The sequence below is a fragment of the Mixophyes fleayi genome, chromosome 1 (assembly GCF_038048845.1).
Source record: "Mixophyes fleayi isolate aMixFle1 chromosome 1, aMixFle1.hap1, whole genome shotgun sequence".
NCBI lineage: Eukaryota > Metazoa > Chordata > Amphibia > Anura > Limnodynastidae > Mixophyes > Mixophyes fleayi.
The window spans coordinates 141,725,363-141,747,729 of NC_134402.1; the positions used below are offsets into that span (position 1 = coordinate 141,725,363).

The window sequence follows — 22,367 nt, forward strand, 5'->3', positions numbered from 1 at the left end:
TTTCCAGTAAACCCCCCCCCCCCCTTTCTTTTCTGGCCTCTCATTCTGATAGGGCAGTGCACAAAGGTGGTCTCCCGTACTCACTTGAAATAGGAGATTGTCATCCTAGTGTTCAGCTCTAAGTCTTCTTAAGAGACCTTGGATGTGGTCAGGGACCTTCTGTGCTATGTCGACAGTACAGTTGCTTTTTGCAAGACTTATGACCTTTTCATCCTGTTTGATAAAGTTGGGTTGACCTGTGTCTAAGCCAGTGGTAGGCAACCCCCGACACGCGTGCCAGGCGTGGCACTTGGACCACTTCTTTCTGGCACTCCGGAGCTCTGCAGCTGCCTTACTAAAGCAAACAAATATAGCCGAAATGCAACAGATCCATTTTGATAATCTTCAGCTGCTTTAATGAAACAGTTCCATGGTTCCCTTGTGAAACGAATGATGTGTGGATGTGCGTGCGGAGTCTCCAGAGAGTAAGTATGAGGCATAATATAAACTTGAAGCACAACTTTGTGGCACAATATAAACTGGGGGCACATCTATGCCGCATAACATGAATGTTTATTTGTTGGTCTTTTTACTATTAACATTAGCATGATAAAATAAGAAATACATATACATGCACACGTACAACTAGCACTCCTGGGCTTGAAAAAAAAATAATTCTGGCACACTTATAGAAAAAGTTTGCTAAGCAGTTTGTTGCTCACTAGCTTACGTCCACCGATTGATTGGCTTATATCCAGATGGCTCTGCCTTTGCCGGTGGGTTTGAAGGACTCATGTGGGCGGTGCGTCACTGGGTTTTGTCTAAGCAATTGTGCCGGGCTGCAGCGTGGTCGTCTGCCCACTCTTTCTCAAACTTGTATAAGTTGCAGGGCTTTACAGCCAAAGCTAGCATCCAGATATGTAAAGTGTTATGTGCAGCTATTCCAGAGCCATCCCTCCCTTTGGGGCAGCTTTGCTATGTCCCCAATGTCTTGCAGTGTCCTCCAATGTCGGGGAAGAGAAAAGAGGATTTATTTATTTATTTATTTTGCTCTGTGTAAAATCCATTTCTCTGACTTCATTGGGGAACTCTTCAAGCCCTCCCCTTGCCCTGATTGTTTGGTGATGTTGCTGTTTATCTTTGTTTCTTATTGCGCCTCGCTGGCGCTCTCTTCTATGCTTTGTTATACAAAAACTGAGGTTGACTCCAGATAGAAGGGCATATAGAGTTATGTTTAAAATACCTTTTACTCCTAGTCTACCTACTATGTCCGAATATCTCGCAGTGTCCCCAATGGAGTCTGAGAAATGGATTCTACACTGAGTAAAAAATCCTTTATTTTTTTTCACTAGTGCATTAAACTGCTTTCTGTTTAATTGGAAGTATATTTTGGTGAACCTACACCACAGAATGTCTGTCTGATCCTTCAGATTGCTTATGCTTTTATAAAATTTAATTTGTGCACCATATTTATATAAACGGCAAGCAGCCGAATGCTAGGAATAAAAAGGAAATCAGCACCTAGAGAATAACATTTCTGGTTTCCTACCTATCAATAGAGCACAAATCACTGTGTAGAAAGAAAATAGAAATTGGCCCAACATTACTTGAACAGTGTTGCTCTTTACCTCATAGTATTGTATAATTTTCTTTAGTTTTGGAACAAACTGACCATTATATCAAATCTTATTGAATGTCTGTTTTGCATAGGATGAGCTCTCAATTCGGTGTGAACAAAGAGAAAAAGATGCTTCTGCTTATGAAAAGCAGCTGGAAATGGAGAAATCGAATTATAAAAGAATGCAAGCTGACTTGCAGAAAGAATTGCAGTTTGCTTTTAATGAGATTAACCAGCTTAATGGCCTTATGGCTGGGAGAGTCCCTAAAGGTTGGTTAAGTTTCACTGATGTGGTTTTTGTATTGTTGTGTTTGGGTTTTTTTTTTTTATTGGATATGTGTGTAAGAGCTGAATTCTGTAAAACCATCACCATATGTAGTACAATACTTTGATTTGAATTATGTGTTTTTGAGGGTCCACTCTTGACTTCACGACTGCAAGAATAAACCTGTATTGCTATATACCAATTTTCACTAACCTGTTATAGGAAAAAGTTTATACATACATACATACATACATACATACATACATACATACATACATACATACATACATACATACATAGCACAGTTCTTTTGGACAACTTGCGATGAACTATTGAGTGTCTATAATAAACATGTCTACGTTTTTGTTTTTTTCTTTCTTCAAAACTGTGTTGTAAAATAATTAGACTATTTACAAAGTAACACAAGGTGTATATACAATGTTTGCAGATCTACTCTCTCGTGTGGAACTGGAAAAGAAAATTGCTGATTGTACAAAGCAACTTGATGATGCTTTGGAAGAAAAAAATGTATTGGAGAAGGAAGTGGCTTGTTTGTCTGAATATAAATCTTTGCCCAATGAAGTTGAAAACCTTAAAAACCAGGTGCGTACTCTACTCTAATTTAGTTAAATGTACATTTATTGACATACATGCGTACCTGTAAAGGGAGTTTGTGTTAAATAAAATGAAATGTTAGAGGATCTGTACATTGCTGTATTGTCTAGCTTTTCCCTGAATGACAGCACAGATCTAGCTGATCAGAAAATGTTCTAAGAACTAGATTCAGCAATTTACCTGCAAAAGCTAATTTCTGTAGTCCATTTAAACCACTATGCCACTTGGTGGGGGTTGGACATAAGAGCGCGCTTAAGCCCAATCCTCTACAAAGATGGGATGCTGCAAGAGAAGTATATCTATGAATAATTAGATCTAAAGAGGGAGCACTTAACTCTATCATAACACCTACCCTTCTAGGGGAAACCTCGCCACCACCCGGTATATTCTCTACGCAAAATTGTAATGAAGTGTGTTTGGATGTTTCTCTTTAGACATGCTAAGTGCTTTTAGCAAATCTTCTACTCTACCTGTTTTGGCAGTATTAAGATAGTGTAACAGAGAGGATTCACATTATTTACAAAATAGTCCCTTTGAATTTTACCTTGTACTTTTGCTACAAATGCAATGTAAAAAAAACTGTAGAATGTTCAAATCCTATACATAATCCTAAGAGCAAAACCACACATACGGAAAACTGTTTTTTGATCTCTCGCTTTTTAGGTTCAGAAAACCTCAGAAGAGCTCAACGTATTAATGACTGAAAAAGAGCAATATGAATCTATAGTAAACGACCAAAAGTACAAGCTGCAAGAGCAAATTGAACAAATTGAGAAATTGACTGAGGAGGTGACACTTGTACAGGCAAAATGTCATCAAACTGAACAGCAATATTCTGAACTGAAGCAGCTGCACGAAGACCTAGCGGAGCGATGCTTGTTTACTGCTGAAGAAATTAAGAAAAAGGACGAAGAGGCTGAATCTTTATTGAAAGAAATGGATGAACTAAAGCAATCTGTTGTATTTATGGAGCACAAAGTAAGATGGTTTTTAATTGTGTTTTTTCATTTTTGTTTTTATGTATTGCTCACTTTTTTGAATACTTCTGATTTTCTTTTTGCTTTAACCCTTCAATTATAGCTCTCTACCACACTACAAGAGAGACACGAACTGGTTCAAGCTAAACAGGTAATGTGACTGAGATAATCTGCCTCAGAAAGAGCTGCTGTAGATGGCGTGTAATAAATTCAGCTTTATTCTTTACAGGAACTGGCAGCTCACACAGAGGAAATGGAAGAAGTGCACAAATCCACTCTAGCTGAGAGGGGCAACCTCCAAGATCAGTTAACCAATGTAAGTGTATTTCTGTATCAAATAGCTAAAGGTTTTATGATGCAAAACAAATAATTTATTTGCAATTTATCATACTCCAGTTTAAAGCTAATCATTATCTGCAATATGTAGCTGAATTTAATCTTTCTTTTTTGTTATAAGAATGTGCACAACTGACTAGTGGTGCAATCCTAAAGGATATTAAGTTGTACATTATGATTAAGTAATGTGAGCAGTCATGCTCAGTAGCTGGTGTGGCTGTTCTTAATATTGGGTGTTTACCTGAGGGTGAGGTTAATAGGAAAATGAACATGAACACATTTTTAATAGTTATAACTTCTAAAGCATAATGCACTCCCTTCTGTAAATTGTAAGAATATCAGAAGTCACCAAGGAGTTCCATGAACACATAAATGACACAGAAATTAGATGTCCTCTCTAATATCTGTAGTAATTGACAGTAGGGCTTTATTACCCTTACAATACATTTTTTTATTTTTTCTCCCCATAATTCGCTAACTATTTATAAGCATATGTAACTCCATTCAATTTGCTAAATAATGGAATGGTACAGATAGAAAGATAGAGGCCATCCTTAAATCCATTTACACGACAAAAGGGGACTTGAGTCAGTTGGTCAGTGGAGAGTTGATCGGAGTAATTTGAATTTGATTCTGGAGGACTCAGGAAGCCAGTGTAGGGATTTGCAAAGTGTACAGTAGATGTGGAGTGGTGAGAGAGTAAGATCAGTCTTGCAGCAGCATTTAGGATGGATTGAAGTGTGGATATATGGGTGTCGGGAATGCTAGATTGCAGTAGTCAAGACTGGAGATGTGAGAATGTATAAGAGTTTTGGTAGCATGTTGAGTAAGAAAACTGCTTATTCTGGCAATGGTTTTAAGGTGAAATTGACAGGACTGGGACTCGGTCTATATGTGAGTAATAAAGCAGAGGATAACACCAAGGCAGCGGGCTTGGGAGACTAAGGAAATTGTGGTGTTATTGATAGCGAGGGAGATTTGAGGTAAAAAGCTCAGTTTTGGATATGTTGAGCTTTAGGTAGCATTGAGACATCCATGTGGAAATGGCTGAAATACAGTTGCTTACACGAGCTAGTACAGAAGGGTAGAGAGGGCAGGGGAAGAGATATTTGGGTGTCATCAGCGTAGACTAAAGGCCGAATAAGCGAATTGGTGCTCCAAGAGAAGAGGTGTAGAATGAAAATAGTGAAGTGTAAAGAACAGTGTCTTGTTGGGGTCCCACAGATAGGCGTAGAGGGGAGGATGTACCAGAGGTAGAAACACTAAAGGAGTGGTTTGATAGGTAGGAAGTGAACCAGGAAAGAACTGTGTCACAAAGGCCAATGAAGTGAATGGTGTGTAGGACTCGGTCCTACTCTGATCACCTCTTCCCACTTCAGAATCCAAGACTTCTCCCGTGCTGCCCCCCTTCACTGGAACGGCCTCCCTCGCTCCATCCATCTTTCTCCCAATCTGTCCTCCAAGAAGGCACTCAAAACTTACCTGTTCCTAAAGGCTTACCAACCTTCCACCTAAGCCCCTCATCTCCTCCACCTGTTCTTCCCCTCTCTCCTCCCAGCCCCCCTGTTCTCTCCCCACTTCAACTTGCTCCCTGTGTGCCTGAGTTCTGTCTACCCTACCTTAGGATGTAAGCTCATTTGAGCAGGGCCCTCTTCCCTTTGTTCTCCATACCTGCTCGTCTGCTCCGTCTTTACTGCATTAGCCTGCCTGGAGTCTCTGAAGTTTTGGTATTTTTTGTTTACCGTTTGTAATGTTTCACCTTGTTTAGTCTACTGTTTGTGCTGTGCATGGCGCTGCGGAACTCTTGTGGCGCCTAATAAATAAAGGATAATAGGAGAAGAGGGTAATCAACCGTGTCAAAAGCAGCAAAGAGGTCCAGAATGAGTGGATAAATAACCATTAGATTTTGCAGTAAGTAGATCAACACTTTTGTGAGAGCAGTTTTAGTGGAATGTTGGTGATTGCAGAGAGTCGCAAATGTATTGAGAGGAGAGAAAGTGAGACACATTTGTACACTAATCGCTCAAGTAGTTTGGAGGCAAAGGGGAGGAGAGAAATAGGGTGATAGTTCGAGAGGCTGGATCGAGAGATGCTTTCTTTAGAATTGGTAAATGTTTAAAGGAGAATGGAAATGTGCCAGTGGAAAGACAGTTTGAAGAGGTGAACTAGAGATGGGCATGCAGTGGAGGAGAGGGGACAGAAAAGTTGGGAGGGAAGAGGGTCGATAGGACAGGTTGTAGGGTGAGATGATTAGATGAGTGTAGAGGCTTCATTTTCATGACAGCAACACGAAGGTGGAGAGGATCAAATGGACGGTTAGTGTGGACTTCAAAGGAAGAGAATGAGAGTGAGGGTTCGTGGGGGTAGGACTTGGAAGGTGCGACTTGGAGAAAGTGGAATGCTTACTCCACCACCTTGTCTGTTTCCGGGTCTGGGGTATGGTTGAGGGAGAGTCCCCCAGTAGGAGAGAGCTGCAGGTGATGTAGTGTCAGAGGAGGTGAGGAAAGTTTCTGTAATGGCAAGGAAGTTGAGGGATTTAGAAATGAATAGATCATGAATGGATATTAGTTTGTTACAGACAGATCTGGCATTCCATAGTGCACAGGAAAAGAGAAGAGTGGCTAGTGGAGATATGTGGATAAGGCTGCCGGGACTGCAAGTACAGGGTGGGTGGAAAGGTTTGGGATGGAGAGAGAAGCGCAAGCAGAGATTGGGGATTGAACGGTGTTCGGGGTTAGGTGAGATGTCACCATCAGCCATAAGAAGAAGCAGGGTGAGGAAAAGGACATATGTGGAGGATTATGGTATTTCAGGAATGCATCATAGATCTTATGACGTCTCATTTCCTAGCTGACAATTTGCTGACCAAGGTGGGACATTACCCGGCCTTGCGACAAACTCATGAGCCCAGATCTTAGAATCTCAACATGATCGTTTTACTGGGACTGTTCTTCGATACCCATATGTAGAGGGTGTTCTTGGTAGAGAACACCATTGGATCAGACTGGTGTCCACTTTTGTTTGAAAGTCCTAGGCACACACCTTTTTGAGGCATTGCAGTTTGTGAGGGAGTTTCTGATCAAGCTTATTTTGAAATTAACAAATGTCCATCATCTGACCTGCCAGTTCATCAGTCTCCAAAAGTGGATCATTCGCTCCTCTGGGGACTGAGTGGCAACAACCTTTGGAAATGGACACTGTTGACTATGGATGCAAGGCTGGTGGGGAGGCTGTCAACCTTCAGTGCCACTTTCAAAGCCATTGGACTCCATGGGATTCAGAACGATTTTTCATTGCCTTAGTCAGATAATGCCCGTTCTTGTGAAGAAGGGCCGTAAAGATGCCGTGAAAAAAGTCAATCAGTGAGACACCGAGTGCCCTAGCCATGAGAGGTTCTTGCAATAAACTGAATATTACATCCATTGTGGCAGTGTTCACCCCAGTGGTGAACTGTGATGCAGTTTTCCTCAGCTAGGCCCTTCATGTGATGCAACAGGGATGTGGAGACCCTTCTGCTCCAGACCAGGGGATTCTGCAGGTAATCTAGAAGATATTAAGGAGAGGGCACTCAGGTGCTACTAGTGGAAACTTAGTTGCAGAGAAATTTGTGGAAAATGGATGGTTTTTTTCAGCGTCACTTGTCATAGTATCTACCTATTTAAAGGAAGACCTACCTGGTGCAAACTAAAGGAATTGCATACCTCTTTTTGGTTGGCCCATTTTTACTTCTCTTGCAAAGAGGGTTTGGATAGGGGCATCAGACTTGGTTTATTGAAGGTCCTTATGTCTGCCTTATTGGTTGTCCTTTGAGAGAACTAGAAATTTTACTCGAAATGCAGGCTTTCTTTCAGGGAGCAATACAGGCGCAGCCTCCATACACATGTATTTAAAGCAAGTACAATTAACACCTGCATTTTCTGTTTTACCTTAATTGTAATTTACTACTATATATCAAATGATCCAAAAATAAGCCACGTGCCTTAGTTACAAACGTCAGTGATGGCTAATTATGTAGTAACATTTTCTTTGTATTGTTGGAGCATATTTGTTCTTTGCTACCACAGTTTAACAGTTTGTTTTGGTGGTTTTCTTAGCTCTCATCGCTAGTTGCTGCTCTTCAGCAACAAGCAGAAAAGCATTCTGAATTACACAAGGAGAAGCAAGATTTCGAAAAAAAGAACCTTGCATTGATTACTGAAATGGAGCAACTTCAGGAACAGCTTGGCAAATTGCAGTCTTCGCAGAATATTATGCATAGCGGTGATGCTGAAGCATCACATAAACTTGAGGAGCTCCGTGAAGAGTTCAGGCTGGTTATTCAGTACAGGGATGAACTTAATTTAAAAGTGGAAGACCTAAAAGCTGAGAAGGATAGTCTGAAACAAGATCTGAATGAAAATATTGAACTGGTAAAGAAAAGTTTACTTTCCATTCCTATTAAATTGCAAAAATTCAGATTTGTTTTTTATTTGAATATATTTCAGAGACATATATATATATATATATATATATATATATATATATATATATATATATATATATATATATATATATATATATATATATTTGCAAAAATTAAATCATTGAAGAAAATATAATTTACATATGCCTAACTTCTTATGTGCTTTGTCAGGATATAGATAAGACACTTTAACTAACCAGTTTCTTCTGAACTATACATCACAAATATAATTATAACCTTAAGATATATGAAAGAAAGTTTAAATACATTTTGGGTATGATGACCACAGGCAGAAACATTAAGGAATAAAAAATGGCATGTGGGTATTAAAGAGGATTGCTATATTCTACGGTAAGAATTAATTTACAATACAAGGAGAAGTAAAAGATTAATAATCCTCAAATCACACTGATTCAATCTTTATTGTTTGTATAGATTTTCAGTTCACATTTGTTAGTTTTGCAGTAGTTTCTTTTTCTTTTATATTTTGCTGATTTTAAAAGTCCATATTTCCAGTTTTATTCTTTCTGCTACTTTGGAATTCCCCATTCTTTACACTCCAGATTATTTTATAATTTAAAAAATGTACCACAATAATAAATACAAGTAGTTCTCATTTGCTTTGTCTTCCTTTTACATCATGAACAGTCAATTGAAACACAGGATGAGTTGAGGGTAACACAAGAAGAGCTTAAACAGCAGAAACAACTTGTTGCTGATCTAAGAAAACAGATTGCAGCCTGTGCTGGAGGCATTTCATTACAAGCAGAAAGCCAAGAAAACTTACAGGAAAAGGTGTGTCAAACTTTTAGCCAACTGTCACTAAATTTTGTTACACATGTCACAATATAATTATTGTATTGATGTCTAATTTTAGCACATGTAGGTTTTCCACATCCTGATAAGATCTTTGTACACATTCTACCATCTATATCTGCAAAAAAATTGCCATGGGTAACTAATGTTAACCTGTCTGGTAAACGCCTTTCTGAATAATGTAGCCAAATGTATTGGTTTGTCATTGCTTGCTGAACACATCTGTTTAACTATTTAAATCCTGCAAAAGTGTAAAGCGATCACAGCCAGCAAATTTAACACAAAATAGGGGAAGATAGGATAAATCTGGTAGCTTTATTTCATAAGCGGACAATGAGATGGTCTAGTCTTCTACTCTGCGGACTAGTCTTCTACTCTGCGGACTAGTCTTCTACTCTGCGGACTAGTCTTCTACTCTGCGGACTAGTCTTCTACTCTGCGGACTAGTCTTCTACTCTGCGGACTAGTCTTCTACTCTGCGGACTAGTCTTCTACTCTGCGGACTAGTCTTCTACTCTGCGGACTAGTCTTCTACTCTGCGGACTAGTCTTCTACTCTATAATGGTCTGCAGACATCAGGCAGATAGTATTTGTATAGAATGAGACTTGCAACATCAAAGCTTCAATATAATCTGGAGCATTGTTTTTTTTTTTTTTTTTGTTCTTTCAGACTTCCATGCTGATCAAACAACTGCAAGAAAACAAAGCAAAATATGAAACTATTAATAATGAGAAAATGGAACTTGAAAGAGTTCATCAGAGTGTGATTTCTGAAATGGAAATTCTCCAGGAACGCATACAGTCTAGTGAGCTGACTCTAGCCAGGGTGGAGGAAGAAAATAATAAACTTAAACAAAATCACTACTGCCTTGTAGAACAACTGAGATCTGTACCTTTGGAGCAGGATGAATTAAAGAACATCGCTAATACCCTCCAAGAAGTAGGGGATGGTCTCAAAGACCACATACATAAAAACGATGAACAGGCTTGTCAGGTATGTCATCATTGTTTAGATGTTTAATAGAAGTTGTTACTATTGTAGCGTCAGGATGTGGGGATACAATGGCTATTATTGAAACATGGAAAATTCCATTCAGTAATTTTGATTCAACAGATAAATGAACAGGCACAACACTTCTCAGAGAAACATTTGCTACAAGATGGAGCAGTAAATCAAGAGCAACAACTGATCGCTCTTCAAGAAATAGAAAAGTTGCATGATGCACTAAAAAATATAACGGCTGAAAGAGACCAACTGAAGCTTGATTTACAGGAGAACATAGAAATGGTAGGGAATGCACAAATTCAATACAGGGAGTTAAACAGTGTAGTGGGATTTGTAGTTGATTTTTTTTTTTATTTTTTTTTTTTTTTTTACAGTCCATAGAAACACAGGAAGAGTTAAGAAATGCTCTAGATGAGCTGAAAAATAAGTCCCACTTATTGGATGCAATGAGCTCACAAGTTAACGGAAAAGACCTGGAAAACAAAGTAAGTACTGTGCTGTCTTTTAGATCGGCAGCTAGGCGCAGAGGCTTAATTTGTGTGTAAACCTTGTTCATCCAAGATAGTGAGCCATTTTCCTTTTAGGACTCGCATGGCAGCCCAACAAATCTGTTAATCCTTACCAGCTAAGTAGGGAGAAGGAAAACGTTGCCTCCTGAAGGTTTATATTGTCTTTCCTCCTCTCCTTTTTTTTTTTTATCATTTTTTTTCCCCCCTCTCAAATCCTGGGTTTAAGCTCACCAGTTCCAAGAGAGGATCCGTAAGGTCCCAGTGTTGCATCCTTATGGATTACCTTACACTGAGTAACGATGGCTCCCTTGGGACCATTGTCTACCTAGGTAGTATATGTGGGAAGGCGGCATTTGAATTTTAAAAAGCCCACTGATGTCAAGTCTGACCTGAGCTGCTGAAACATTCAATTCGGTGCACATGGATGAACGAACACACTGCTGCATTGCAAAGTCTGGAGCACAGCTTCAAGCCGGAACCTGCCCCTTGAACCCTGAAAGCCGAAGGACACCCATTTAAGGTAAGCCTTAGTTAGTTAACGAATTGGATGAGAAAAAACTTTTTCCTAAAGACCTGCAGGCAAAGGGTTAAAAGGAAAAGATCTCAAATGAGTATAGTCTGTGATAAGGTACTGGAATTCTTTAGAGGAATCTGAAGTCATGTGGGACAAGCTCCTCTGATACTGAAGGAAGGAAAGCTAAAGATGAATATGGAACCCTTACGCTTGAATTTGTGGACTCATTTAATTAAATAATCTAGAAGACTGAGTATATTGGAGTCGCCATCTACCTGCAGAATGACTTCATTTATAAGGAGACTACAGACGAATGGGATCAATTGGAGAAACAATCTAATATAAGAACATTAGACACCTTTGGGGTATCAAACCTTCTAAAAAAGGAAAGCTTGAGATGTTGCCTATAGCAACCGAACATATCCTGGCTATTATCTAGTACATTCTATAAAATTATAACTAGAATCTGATTGATTGCTATTGGTGATACCTCCACTGTTCCTTTTTAGAGGTTAGACACATCTACGTGATGTATCCCATTCAGGAAAATGGGCCTAATAGATGGAATTTGGTACCTAAAGTAGATTCTGCAGTGGCTTACTTGTCCATAAAAACTGCTATACTTTTTGAAGACGGATGCTCGTTTTATGACCCTATGGATGGAGAAATTAAGAAATGTTTAAAAAAAACCAAAAAACCCTGCATGTTTCTGTAGATGAAGCCGTTTCCAGGGAATCGGAGTCTGTGTGGACAATACTATACGTTGATACTCAAGAAAAAGTAAACAAAACTTGATAAATAATAGATGATGAGGAATCATCATCACCATTTATTTATATAGCGCCACTGATTTCGCAGTGCTGTACAGAGAACTCATTCATATCAGTCCCTGCCCCGTTCGAGCTTAGTCTTAATTCCCTAACACACACACACACACACACAAACAAACAGAGAAAGACTAGGATCAATTTTAATTGCAGCCAATTAACCTACTAGTATGTTTTTGGAGTGTGGGAGGAAACTGGAGTACCCGGAGGAAACCCACGCAAACACAGGAAGAACAGACAAACTCCACACAGATAAGACTGGTCGGGAATTGAACTCATGACCCCAGTGCTGTGAGGCAGAAGTGCTAACCACTTAGCCACCGAATTGAATTCCTACATCAGGCATCATTGGATACTGTGACACTATCGACTAGATATGAAGGTAATTCATAAAGGAAATACATTTGTTACTTATAACTAGTAAAATAAAATATTTTTCTGTGTTCTTCAAGGAAGCCAGAACTTGTTATCTGGGCAAACAATATACAAGACAGTTTAAAGGCAAGTCATCAAAGCGGCTGTTTTGTTCCGTTCTAGGGAAGAATGACGGCAAAAAAAATCTACAGAAGTATGGATTTACCCACTCTCTAACAGCCCGGATGGGTAGCAGGAGTGCAATGTATGTGGAGACTTGGACACCTGTTTCATGGTAATTCTGGGCCGAGGACATTGTAAGCATTGGGTACAAAACTGGGTTCTACAAGGTACCCAAGACATAATGTTTTGTAAGATCAGAGCCTACAATTACTGTTGCAAAAGAAGGCAATGTAAAGCAGTCTATGAACACTTTTGGAGAAACAAGTATTTTGTCCAGTGCCAGCCAGTCAGAGGGTTATAGTGTGTTTTTACTTCAAACTTTCTGGTAGAGCCAGGCAACTTTCGAACTGAAAGCTTAAGCTCCATTCTCAGAGCAGTAAAAGGACATTACCTGATCTTAACAAATTTACAGGATGGCTATCGTCACATTGCAGTTGCATAGGAACATTATCAATTCCTCATATTCTTCAATATGGGACACCATTTTCAGTGTACTGCCTACCATTTGGCATCTCAACTTCTCTCAGTACGTTCACAAATGTGTTGATAGCCCTGATGCTGCTTTCCAGAAACAGGTAATTGCAGTGTTACCATATTTGGGTGATATACTGTTAATGGAAAAATCAGAACACCGTGCCAAAACACTCAATGTTGTGTATTTGTTTTTTCTGGTTCATAAACTTCACCAAGAGTCATCTTGTGCCATCCCAACAGATCCATTTTCAAGGAATACAAATGGATACAGAGAGAAGAAAAGCACAAAGAATCCTGTATTATCTATTCCAATCTCAACAAGCGTTCTCAGCCATAGAGATACTTTCATTGGCAATCTGGCACATGAGTCTACAGCTAGAAGTATTTAAACTTTGGAATCACAAGTAGAAACCATTGCATCAAAATCTGTGCCTTACACAGAACAGAGAAAATCTTTGGAATGGTGGTAAGATCCAACATTATAGAAAAGGGTAATCTCTTAGAGCCAGAGTGGACTGTAGTAACAACAGATTTAAGCTCCAAAGAATGGGGCGCTCATCTGAACATTGAGGTAATACAAAATGTATGCAGTCAAAAGGAATATAGACTACAACCGTCAGATTGCACTGTATACAGGTTTGCATTTAAACGCCTTCATAAACAGACAGGCAGAGGCACCTAGACAAAGTTCATGATGGTGGAGATAGCCATCATATCCTGGGTGTATAGTGGTATAAAGATCCTCTTGGCACTTCAGTTAGTTGGAAAGGACAACAAGTTGACGAATTGGCAGATCCATACGGGAGGCTAGGCATTGAATGAGGAAGTGTTTCGGCAAATCTAGAGGTTTTGGAATCCCAAAATAGATTTTATGGTGACTGGCTAAAACGACAAGGAGATTCTACGCCTGTCACAAGGACTCAAAAGCAGAAGCAATATATGTTCTAACCAGCCCTTGGTAATTCAAACTGAGGTACATGTTCACTCCTATTCCTTTAATTGCACATACACGAGTATAGAATAGAAATTCTTCCATATTTTGGATTTCAGATTGGAGTTCACAGCAGCATGGCTTCTATCTGTTCAGCCAGATCTTCTACATCCGTTCTTTACCCGTATGCAGAAAGACCCTCTTTTGATGGTGTGGTGTGGAGATTGAGCATGTACTGTTGAAGAGTAACTGTGTCTCTGACAAATTGATTAAAGTATTACTATAAGCAAAAAAGAGAATAATTAAATTTTTGTGTCCAGAGACCTCTAACAACATAACATTTCAATGGGTCAGAGCAATATTTTTGTATATCTCCAGGCCAAAAGATATTGGACAATTTCACCTCAATATACATCCTGAAAGTCCAAGGCAAGGTCGAGCAGCTTCCAAAAGCTGTCAAAAATATTGGGTGCACGTTCCACAGGAGCAGTACTAACTTCTTTGGGCTCGGGCTTCGGCAGAATATCTGCGTAAAACAGCTGAATAATCATCGATCCATACATATTTCAGGCACCATATCCTAGATGTCATGACGTCCATTCAGAAGGGAGATTTTGCAAGCCGTTGATCGATAAAATATATTTTACTTGCATGAGTGTTTGTTTGATTTATAATGTTTGAATGGTTAGGTAGATCTCATTTGTGAGCCTGCCATGGAGTCTGAAAAGGAAATATGCAAATTGTTTAGCCAATTTTATTTTCTTTTCCTTAATGAACTCCATGACAACACCAGTGTTCCCTCCCTTGTCCATGTGTTAAATTTTTCAGAGAGAGGTTGGGAAATCACTCAAAAAAACTAAAGGAAAGAAGAGCTATTATTCATGTGTACTTTTTCTAGTCTATCAACAGCTATTTGTGGGGGTAGCTATGAATTTCTTAAAATATACTATCATTTAAACATAAATTTGCAAATTTTCCATATGGCTAGTCCATTCACACACAATCTCTGGAGAATGTAGAATTTCTCCAAAATGTTAGAAGTATTACATAGTGGTACATTTCTAGTTTGTCTCAAGTGTTAATAGACGTGTGTAATGTCATTTTAACACCTACTGTTTTAAGATATTACAGTTGGAAGAACAGCTAAATGTGATTATGACTGAGAGAGACAAGATTCTAGGAGAACTGAAGAATGTAACAGAGCAAAAACAGGAATCACACTGTGACAATAAAGATGGCTTTCCGGTGAGTTTCAGATCTATTTTTGCATTGGCAATTGAGTATTAAAAAGTGCAGCACAAAAACTATGCATCTTTTTACTCCCTGCTATGGCTTGCTTGTTTCCCTATTAGTCCCTTTAGTCAAGGACCTCATTTTGAGCGATGGATTTTTATTTTATTTTTGTTTGGTTTTTTTTGGTTTTTTTTACTTTTAACTCCACTCTAACCCCCTTCCCCCATCCCCCTAACTCCTTGGATTTTCTTCAGCCAGGGGCGACAAGTTTAACAGAATCTTGTGCCTGTCTAAGCTTATGAATTGGCAGCAAAACCAGTGAGACTCCAGCACACTATCGCTCTCTTGGGCTAGATTGTTGACATAATTAGTGTATAATCTTTCTACGGTGGTTGGAAAGCTCCTCCATCCCACACTTTCCATGTGCAAGGTTCCTTCTCCTTTCTCCACCCGGAGACGTAGGCAAGAGTGGACAATGACTCTGTGGTCCTGCAAGCTTTGTCTCTTAGTGCCTCTCTATTCCAAAGAATCAACAGATTAAGTGGTGGGCAATGAAACTTCAGTCTACAGATACAATGGATACCTTTGTCTGTGAGTAGTGAGTGGTAAATGCTCTCTTTAGCTCCATGGACACTAGTCTCTGCTACAGGCTTTGCTTTGGGTAAAGCCTTTGAACTCAGGGTTGCTGCTGTTTTGGGATATTTTGTTTTTTCTCTCACCCTATCTGGGGGACACTGCTACCATGGGTTGTATGAGGGGAGCATGGGGACGGCACTTAACGTGTTCAATGTATCAATGTTGACAGACTTCTCACCTCTGCACCCCCTGGAGCTCCTCAGTTTAGTTTATGTGCCCAAGAGAGTTGGGCTTACATTTTTTTTTTATTTATTTTTTTTTGCTAGCATAGCTTTTTACTTTTATTTATTCTATTTCTTTAATTTTTTTAGAAAAAAAACATATTTCTCTTTCATCCGGTCTGGGGGACACTGCTTACCATGGGTTGTGGAGGGGAGCTTGGGAGTTGGCACCTAACTAATTAACTTTAGTACTGCTGACAAACCCCTCCCCTCTACAATCCCCCTGCCTCTTCCTGTCCAGTTTTTTTTAGGTGCCCTGGAGTTTGGGCAGCATTTTTTAGTACTTAGGGTAAATTTTAAGAAATTTTATTTTTTTCTTTTATTTTTTACTTTTTTACAGGTGGCAGTGCTGGAGTGTGTTCTACTATAGAGAACACACTCACAGCTTGGCAGCGCAGGCATTCCCCTGTCAGCTGAGAGCCAGCGGCTCTCACTGACAGGGACCAAAGTATAAGAAAAGGGTGCCTGATTGAAAGGAGTGACAAGCGGTCTCAAGGACCGCTGCACTCCAGCCTAGAGGCATAGAGCGCCGGTTATCGGATAGTGTAAATGCCGGCGGCCATCTTGGATTTCGGCAGCAGCGCTGAAGGAGAGGGGGCTATACCAAGATTCCCCCCTCATACATAGGAGGGGGGGCGTCGGATATCTCCGCTGCGGAGACCTCTGTCCTAGAGGTCTCCACTACTCTGCCACGTTTGAAGCAAGTTTTTTTTTTTTTTAAATTAATAATTGCTAATAGCGGCAAAACGGAAGGAGGGGGAGCTAAAACATAGAGTTCCCCCCCCCCCCCTCCCTACAGAGAGAGAGATGGTCTTTCCCAAGTCTTCTGGCGCCAGCAGAAGCCCGGGAAGAGGAACAGAGCTGAGGAGGAAAGCACAGGACTGCTGTCGGACTTCTCCCCTTTGTGTCCCTTGGGCTAAGTATCACCTTAAATTACACACATATCTGATGTTGTAATACTGGGCTAGCAGGTTTACACTATAGCCTCCTACTAGCCATAGATATTTATGGTGTTTACAATTTTCAAGTACAACTTTTAAAAATATATCAGTTGATTACTTGGTATTTTCTCTGTTCATTACATACTTTAATCTCTCTCGCTATCGATCTCTCTCTGCTATCGATCTGTATATTCAGCTAGATTTTTATTTAGTCTGTGTGCTTGGTGTGCCTTCCTTTATAAATATGACAGATAAGGGAAAGGGCCCTATGGCAAAATATTTCACATGTTCTAAATGTAATGTAAAATTAACGTGCGCTCAGAGGGACCCGTTGGCGCTCTGCACGGCATGCGAAGCAGAGGCTTCCACTACACAGACCCAGCAGGTTTCAGTCCCACCGTCGGTGGAACCGGCCTGGGTTACCTTCCTGACACAGTCTGTTAGTTCTTTAGCTCAGATGGTGTTTCAATCTAACCAGTTGCTGACTACTGTGGCAACTTCTGTGGCTAGTAATGCTAGTACGCAGTCAGACCTCCCGGCTTCCTCAGGTTCTAGTGCTTTGAGTTTGCCGGGACCTTAGTCATTACAGACTGACCCAGCCCCGGTTGCTACCGATCCGGCATGGTCTACAGCTATTGTAAGAGGTTTGGACAAGCTTAACCAGTTGCTTGACTCCTCTAACACCCCGCCTGCTAAAAGAAAGAGACCTAGATCTGTTAATCCCCTATTGGTCCTCTCAGACTCTGAGGAGGAGTCTGAGGAAGAAGGGGAAATTTATTCGGATACTGACCAAGGTCATTCCTCAGAGCACGGAGAAATTTCTAAAGGCCAATTTGTTAACGATTTGGTTTAAGCGGTCAGACAGGCGTTGGATCTCCCAGAGCCGGAAGATATTACTCCCAGAGACAGAAGTCTCTTTAAAAAGGCCAAGAGGAAGGCCAGCCGTTTTCCCCCTTCCGCAGAACTTAGAGATATTGCTGAAGGGGCATGGAAACACCCTGATAAAAGATTTTCTATTCCCAAGAGGTTCTCTTCCCTGTATCCCTTACAGGAAGAAGTGGTTCGCTGGGAGAGTATTCCCAAGGTGGATATCCCTATTGCTCGCTTGGCAAAACATACTTTACTTCCAGCCCCTGGTTCAGCGTCCCTTCCGGACGCCAATGACCGCAAGGTTGAATCCCAGCTCAAATCCATATTTGCGGCTGCGGGTTCTGCCTTCAGACCCACATTTGCCTCAGCCTGGGTGGCTAGAGCCATGGAGGCATGGGCAGACCAGCTGGCAGAGGCCTTACAGGACTCCGAATTTCTTCCCCTAGCCTTGCATTTAAAGGAGGCTTCGGGCTATCTTTATGAGGCGGCCCAGAACTCAGCGGCGGTTTCCTCTTACATCCAGGCGGCCTTCATTTCAGCTAGGAGGAAGCTTTGGCTGAAATCCTGGGAAGGTGATGCGGAATCAAAAAGGTCCGTTGAAACTATTCCTTTTTCGGCAGCAGGTCTGTTCGGCCCGGAATTAGATACCCTTATTTCTCAGGCAACGGGGGGCAAAAGCACTTCCTTGCCAGTATATGCTAACAGGAGCCGCGCCCCGAGGGGCACCTTTTTTCGTCAGCCCTTTCGTGGGGCCTCTTCCCATAGGGGACAGTCCTTTAGAGGCAGGCAATCCTATTCCCGAGGCTCCTCTACCAGGGGGAGGTCCTCGTTTGCATCTAAGCGCCAGGCCCCTAAGACCCAGGAAAAGCCTGCGTCCTGACGACCACCCTGTATCGCAGGGGGCGCCAGTGGGGGGACGTCTGTCTCTGTTTTACGAACAGTGGGCAGCGTCTTCCCAAGACCCTTGAATTCGGGGGATTATTTCAGAAGGGTACAAAATAGACCTTCTGGGCCCGGCTCCACGCCGTTACTTCCAGACTCCCCTTCCCCGAGATCCATTAAGAAGACAGGCTATACAGGATTGTGTAGCTTCTCTTCTGGTTCAGAAGGTCATCTGCAGGGTTCCAGATTGCCAGAAGGGAAGAGGTTTTTATTCCAACCTGTTCCTAGTCTCGAAGCCGGACGGCTCCTTTCGTCCCATCCTCAACCTAAAGGGCCTCAATGTTCACTTAAGAGTGGACAAATTTCGGATGGAATCTCCTAAGGTCAGTAATAAACGGCCTAGCGAAAGATCAGTTCATAGCGTCCATAGATATAAAGGACGCATATCTCCACATTCCCATTTGGATCCACCATCAGTCCCTTCTCAGATTTTCGGTGGGATCAGGTCACTATCAGTTTCGGCCCTCCCCTTTGGCCTCTCAACAGCGCCAAGGGTTTTCACAAAGATTATGTCGGTAATGGCAGCATGTCTTCACCTGCAGGGTGTTCAGGTCGTTCCTTATTTGGCTGACCTACTCATCAAGGCTTCCACAGAGAGTTGCCTAGACTATCACCTATCCCTCATCCAGGCGGTCCTAAAGGGCCACGGATGGCTGATGAATTCAAGGAAATCCCAGTTGGTTCCGTGTCAGCGCATGGTGTTCCTAGGACTCATTATGGACACCAGCAAGCAAAGGATATTTCTCCCAGTAGAGAAGGTCACCTCTATTCAAAAGGTAACTACTCAGGTTCTGTCTTCCCGCAAACCCTCAATGCACTTGTGCATGAGGCTACTCGGAAAGATGGTGGCCTCCTTCGAGACCATTCCCTTCGGTCGAGCCCATTCTCGATGTTTCCAGTGGGACCTATTGTCGAAGTGGTCAGGATAACACCTACACCTGGAACTTCAAAAGATCTCTCTATCTCAGAGGGCGAGAATATCTCTTCAGTGGTGGCTGTGCCACGATCACTTGAATGTGGGCAGATCTTTCGCACCATGGTCGTGGATTATAGCCACGACAGATGCCAGCTTGAAAGGTTGGGGGACTGTAATCCTGCACCTCCGGCTCTAGGGACGGTGGTCGGTTCAGGAGTCTGCTCTCCCAATAAATGTATTGGAATTGAAGGCCATTCTTTTGGCCCTCCGGGGAGCACCGTCCCTTCAGGGCTACCCGGTCAGAATCCAGTCCGACAATGCCACGGCCGTGGCATATGTCAACAGACAAGGAGGAACCAGGAGCGCAGCAGCGATGGATATCGCAGCCCAAATATTGGTTTGGGCAGAGCTATATGTTCCGGCAATATCAGCAGTTTTCATTCCAGAAATAGAAAACTGGGAGGCGGACTATCCAAGTCGAAACCGAATGATGCCGGGGGAGTGGTCGATACACCCGGAAGTCTTCCAATCTCTGGTCCACAGGTGGGGTCTTCCAGACATAGACCTCATGGCCTCCAGACACAACAGAAAGGTTCACAGTTTCTGCGCAAGGGTAAGAGATCCTTTAGCGGTGGCAGTGGACGTCATGACGATGTCATGGGAATTCAGGATGGGATGCCTGTTTTCTCCGATCCCCATGCTTCCTTGCGTCCTCAGACGAGTACGGCAGGGCTCTCTGCCAGTAATTCTAGTAGCTCCCTTCTGGCCACGGCGTGTGTGGTTCGCAGAAATAATATTTATGGCGGAAGGTCCGGGATTCCGCCTTCCGTATCGAGTCGACCTTCTTCAAGGTCCATTCCATCACCAGAATTTACCTCGGCTCAATTTAACGGCATGGCTGTTGAAGCCAGCCTCTGGAGGGCTAGAGGTTTTTCTTCCAGTGTAATACAAACAATGATACGAGCTAGGAAACCAGCTTCTCGCATCTATCACCGGATTTGGAAGGCCTACATTGGCTGGTGCGAAAATAGGACATGCCACTCGTCCTCCTTTTGTCTCCCTCGCTTGTTAGCTTTCCTTCAGGATGGCCTAGAAGCAGGCCTTAGATTAGGCTCCCTAAAGTTTCAGGTTTCAGCTCTTTCAGTATTTTTTCATACGAAATTAGCTGATTTACCAGATATTAGGACTTTTTTTCAGGGAGTTCTGCATATACAGCCTCCTTATGTCCCCCCTACAGCTCCATGGGATCTCAACTTGGTTCTGGACATGCTCAAGGGGCCTGCCTTCGAGCCATTGAGCAGGGCAGATTTAAAGTGGTTGACCTGGAAGGTCCTCTTTCTTCTGGCCATTGTTTCTGCTCGTAGAGTTTCTGAATTAGGAGCCCTGTCCTGTTGGGAACCTTATTTGGTTTTCCACGAGGATAGAGCGGTGTTAAGAACCCTTCCTTCCTTTGTTCCAAAGGTAGTTTTGGCTTTTCATTTAAACCAGGAAATAGTAGTTCCGGTTTTCTTATCCACTTCTCATGCGGATCAGCAATCGATGGAAAAGTTAGATGTGGTTAGGGCTCTCCGCATTTATGTTAAAAGAACTTCCCAGATTAGACGGACTGACTCTGTTTGTTCTTTATGACGCTAATAAGAGAGGCTGGCTAGCCTCAAAACAATCCATCGCTAGATGGATTACGTCTACCATCAGGCAGGCTTATATAAAGGCTAACCGTCCTGTGCCGGAGAGACTTACAGCCCATTCCACCAGATCAGTAGGGGCTTCGTGGGCAGCAAGAAATGGAGCTTCTGCAGACCAGCTTTGCAGGGCAGCCACCTGGTCCTCTGTCCACACCTTTGCAAAATTTTATCAGTTTAATGTTTTTGCATCAGCTGATGCAGATTTCGCTCGTAGTGCTTTACGAGCGGGATTTTCGGAGTAGTCCCACCCTTAGGGGGCTGCTTTAGAACGTCCCCATGGTAAGAAGTGTCCCCCAGACTGGATGAAAGAGAAAAGAGGATTTATGTACTTACGTTAAATCCGTTTCTCTGATTCCGTCTGGGGGACACTGCGATCCCTCCCTTCTGTTATTCTTCTGTGTGCTCTTGTGTGGCTGCCCTTTTTATCCTTGGGCTTGTTAAAACTAACTGGACAGGAAGAGGCAGGGGGATTGTAGAGGGGAGGGGTTTGTCAGCAGTACTAAAGTTAACTAGTTAGGTGCCAACTCCCAAGCTCCCCTCAACAACCCATGGTAAGCAGTGTCCCCCAGACGGAATCAGAGAAACGGATTTAACGTAAGTACATAAATCCTCTTTTTTTTGTTGCTATCTTTATCTAAGGTGTGTGATCTAGTGAGAGCACGCTCCTATTAGGCAGCTGCACTACACTGTCTTGTGCGAGCCGGACGGTTCTCACTGACAGCGCCTGCAGTGTTAATGAAGCCGCTGTCACACTGACAGCCTTCCGACATATCTGCACTGCCTAGACAGGCATAGAGCGTCGGTACTCGGAACTATGGCGGCCGCATCTTGCTGGGTTATACCAAGTTCCTCTTTTGGAGAAGGACGACGAGAACTGAGGATACACAATGGCCTGTTTAAAATAGATAGAAAATAGCCACCGATTCCAGGAACAGGGGCAGGAAACTCTGGGACCGGAGCTAAGGTGTATAGAGCTCCCTCACCTCTACTTGCATACTTGGACTCTCCCAATATGCACGCCTTGAGATTGCCCGGGAAGACAGCAGACTCTCCTCAG

General features: G+C 42.1%; 1 protein-coding gene across 4 annotated transcripts in view; it reads left to right on the forward strand.

Moving 5' to 3' along the window:
• Positions 1-22,367, forward strand: part of CENPE (centromere protein E) — a 101,846-nt gene that overhangs the window by 31,644 nt on the left and 47,835 nt on the right. For all 4 annotated transcript variants that reach the window (XM_075200938.1, XM_075200943.1, XM_075200947.1 and 1 more), the window contains 11 exons: positions 1,690-1,867; positions 2,311-2,465; positions 3,141-3,455; positions 3,558-3,605; positions 3,684-3,770; positions 7,885-8,199; positions 8,901-9,047; positions 9,739-10,062; positions 10,183-10,356; positions 10,449-10,559; positions 14,989-15,111. In XM_075200938.1, coding sequence (XP_075057039.1) covers positions 1,690-1,867; positions 2,311-2,465; positions 3,141-3,455; positions 3,558-3,605; positions 3,684-3,770; positions 7,885-8,199; positions 8,901-9,047; positions 9,739-10,062; positions 10,183-10,356; positions 10,449-10,559; positions 14,989-15,111 — 1,977 coding nt within the window. The remainder of the gene's footprint in view (positions 1-1,689; positions 1,868-2,310; positions 2,466-3,140; positions 3,456-3,557; positions 3,606-3,683; positions 3,771-7,884; positions 8,200-8,900; positions 9,048-9,738; positions 10,063-10,182; positions 10,357-10,448; positions 10,560-14,988; positions 15,112-22,367) is intronic.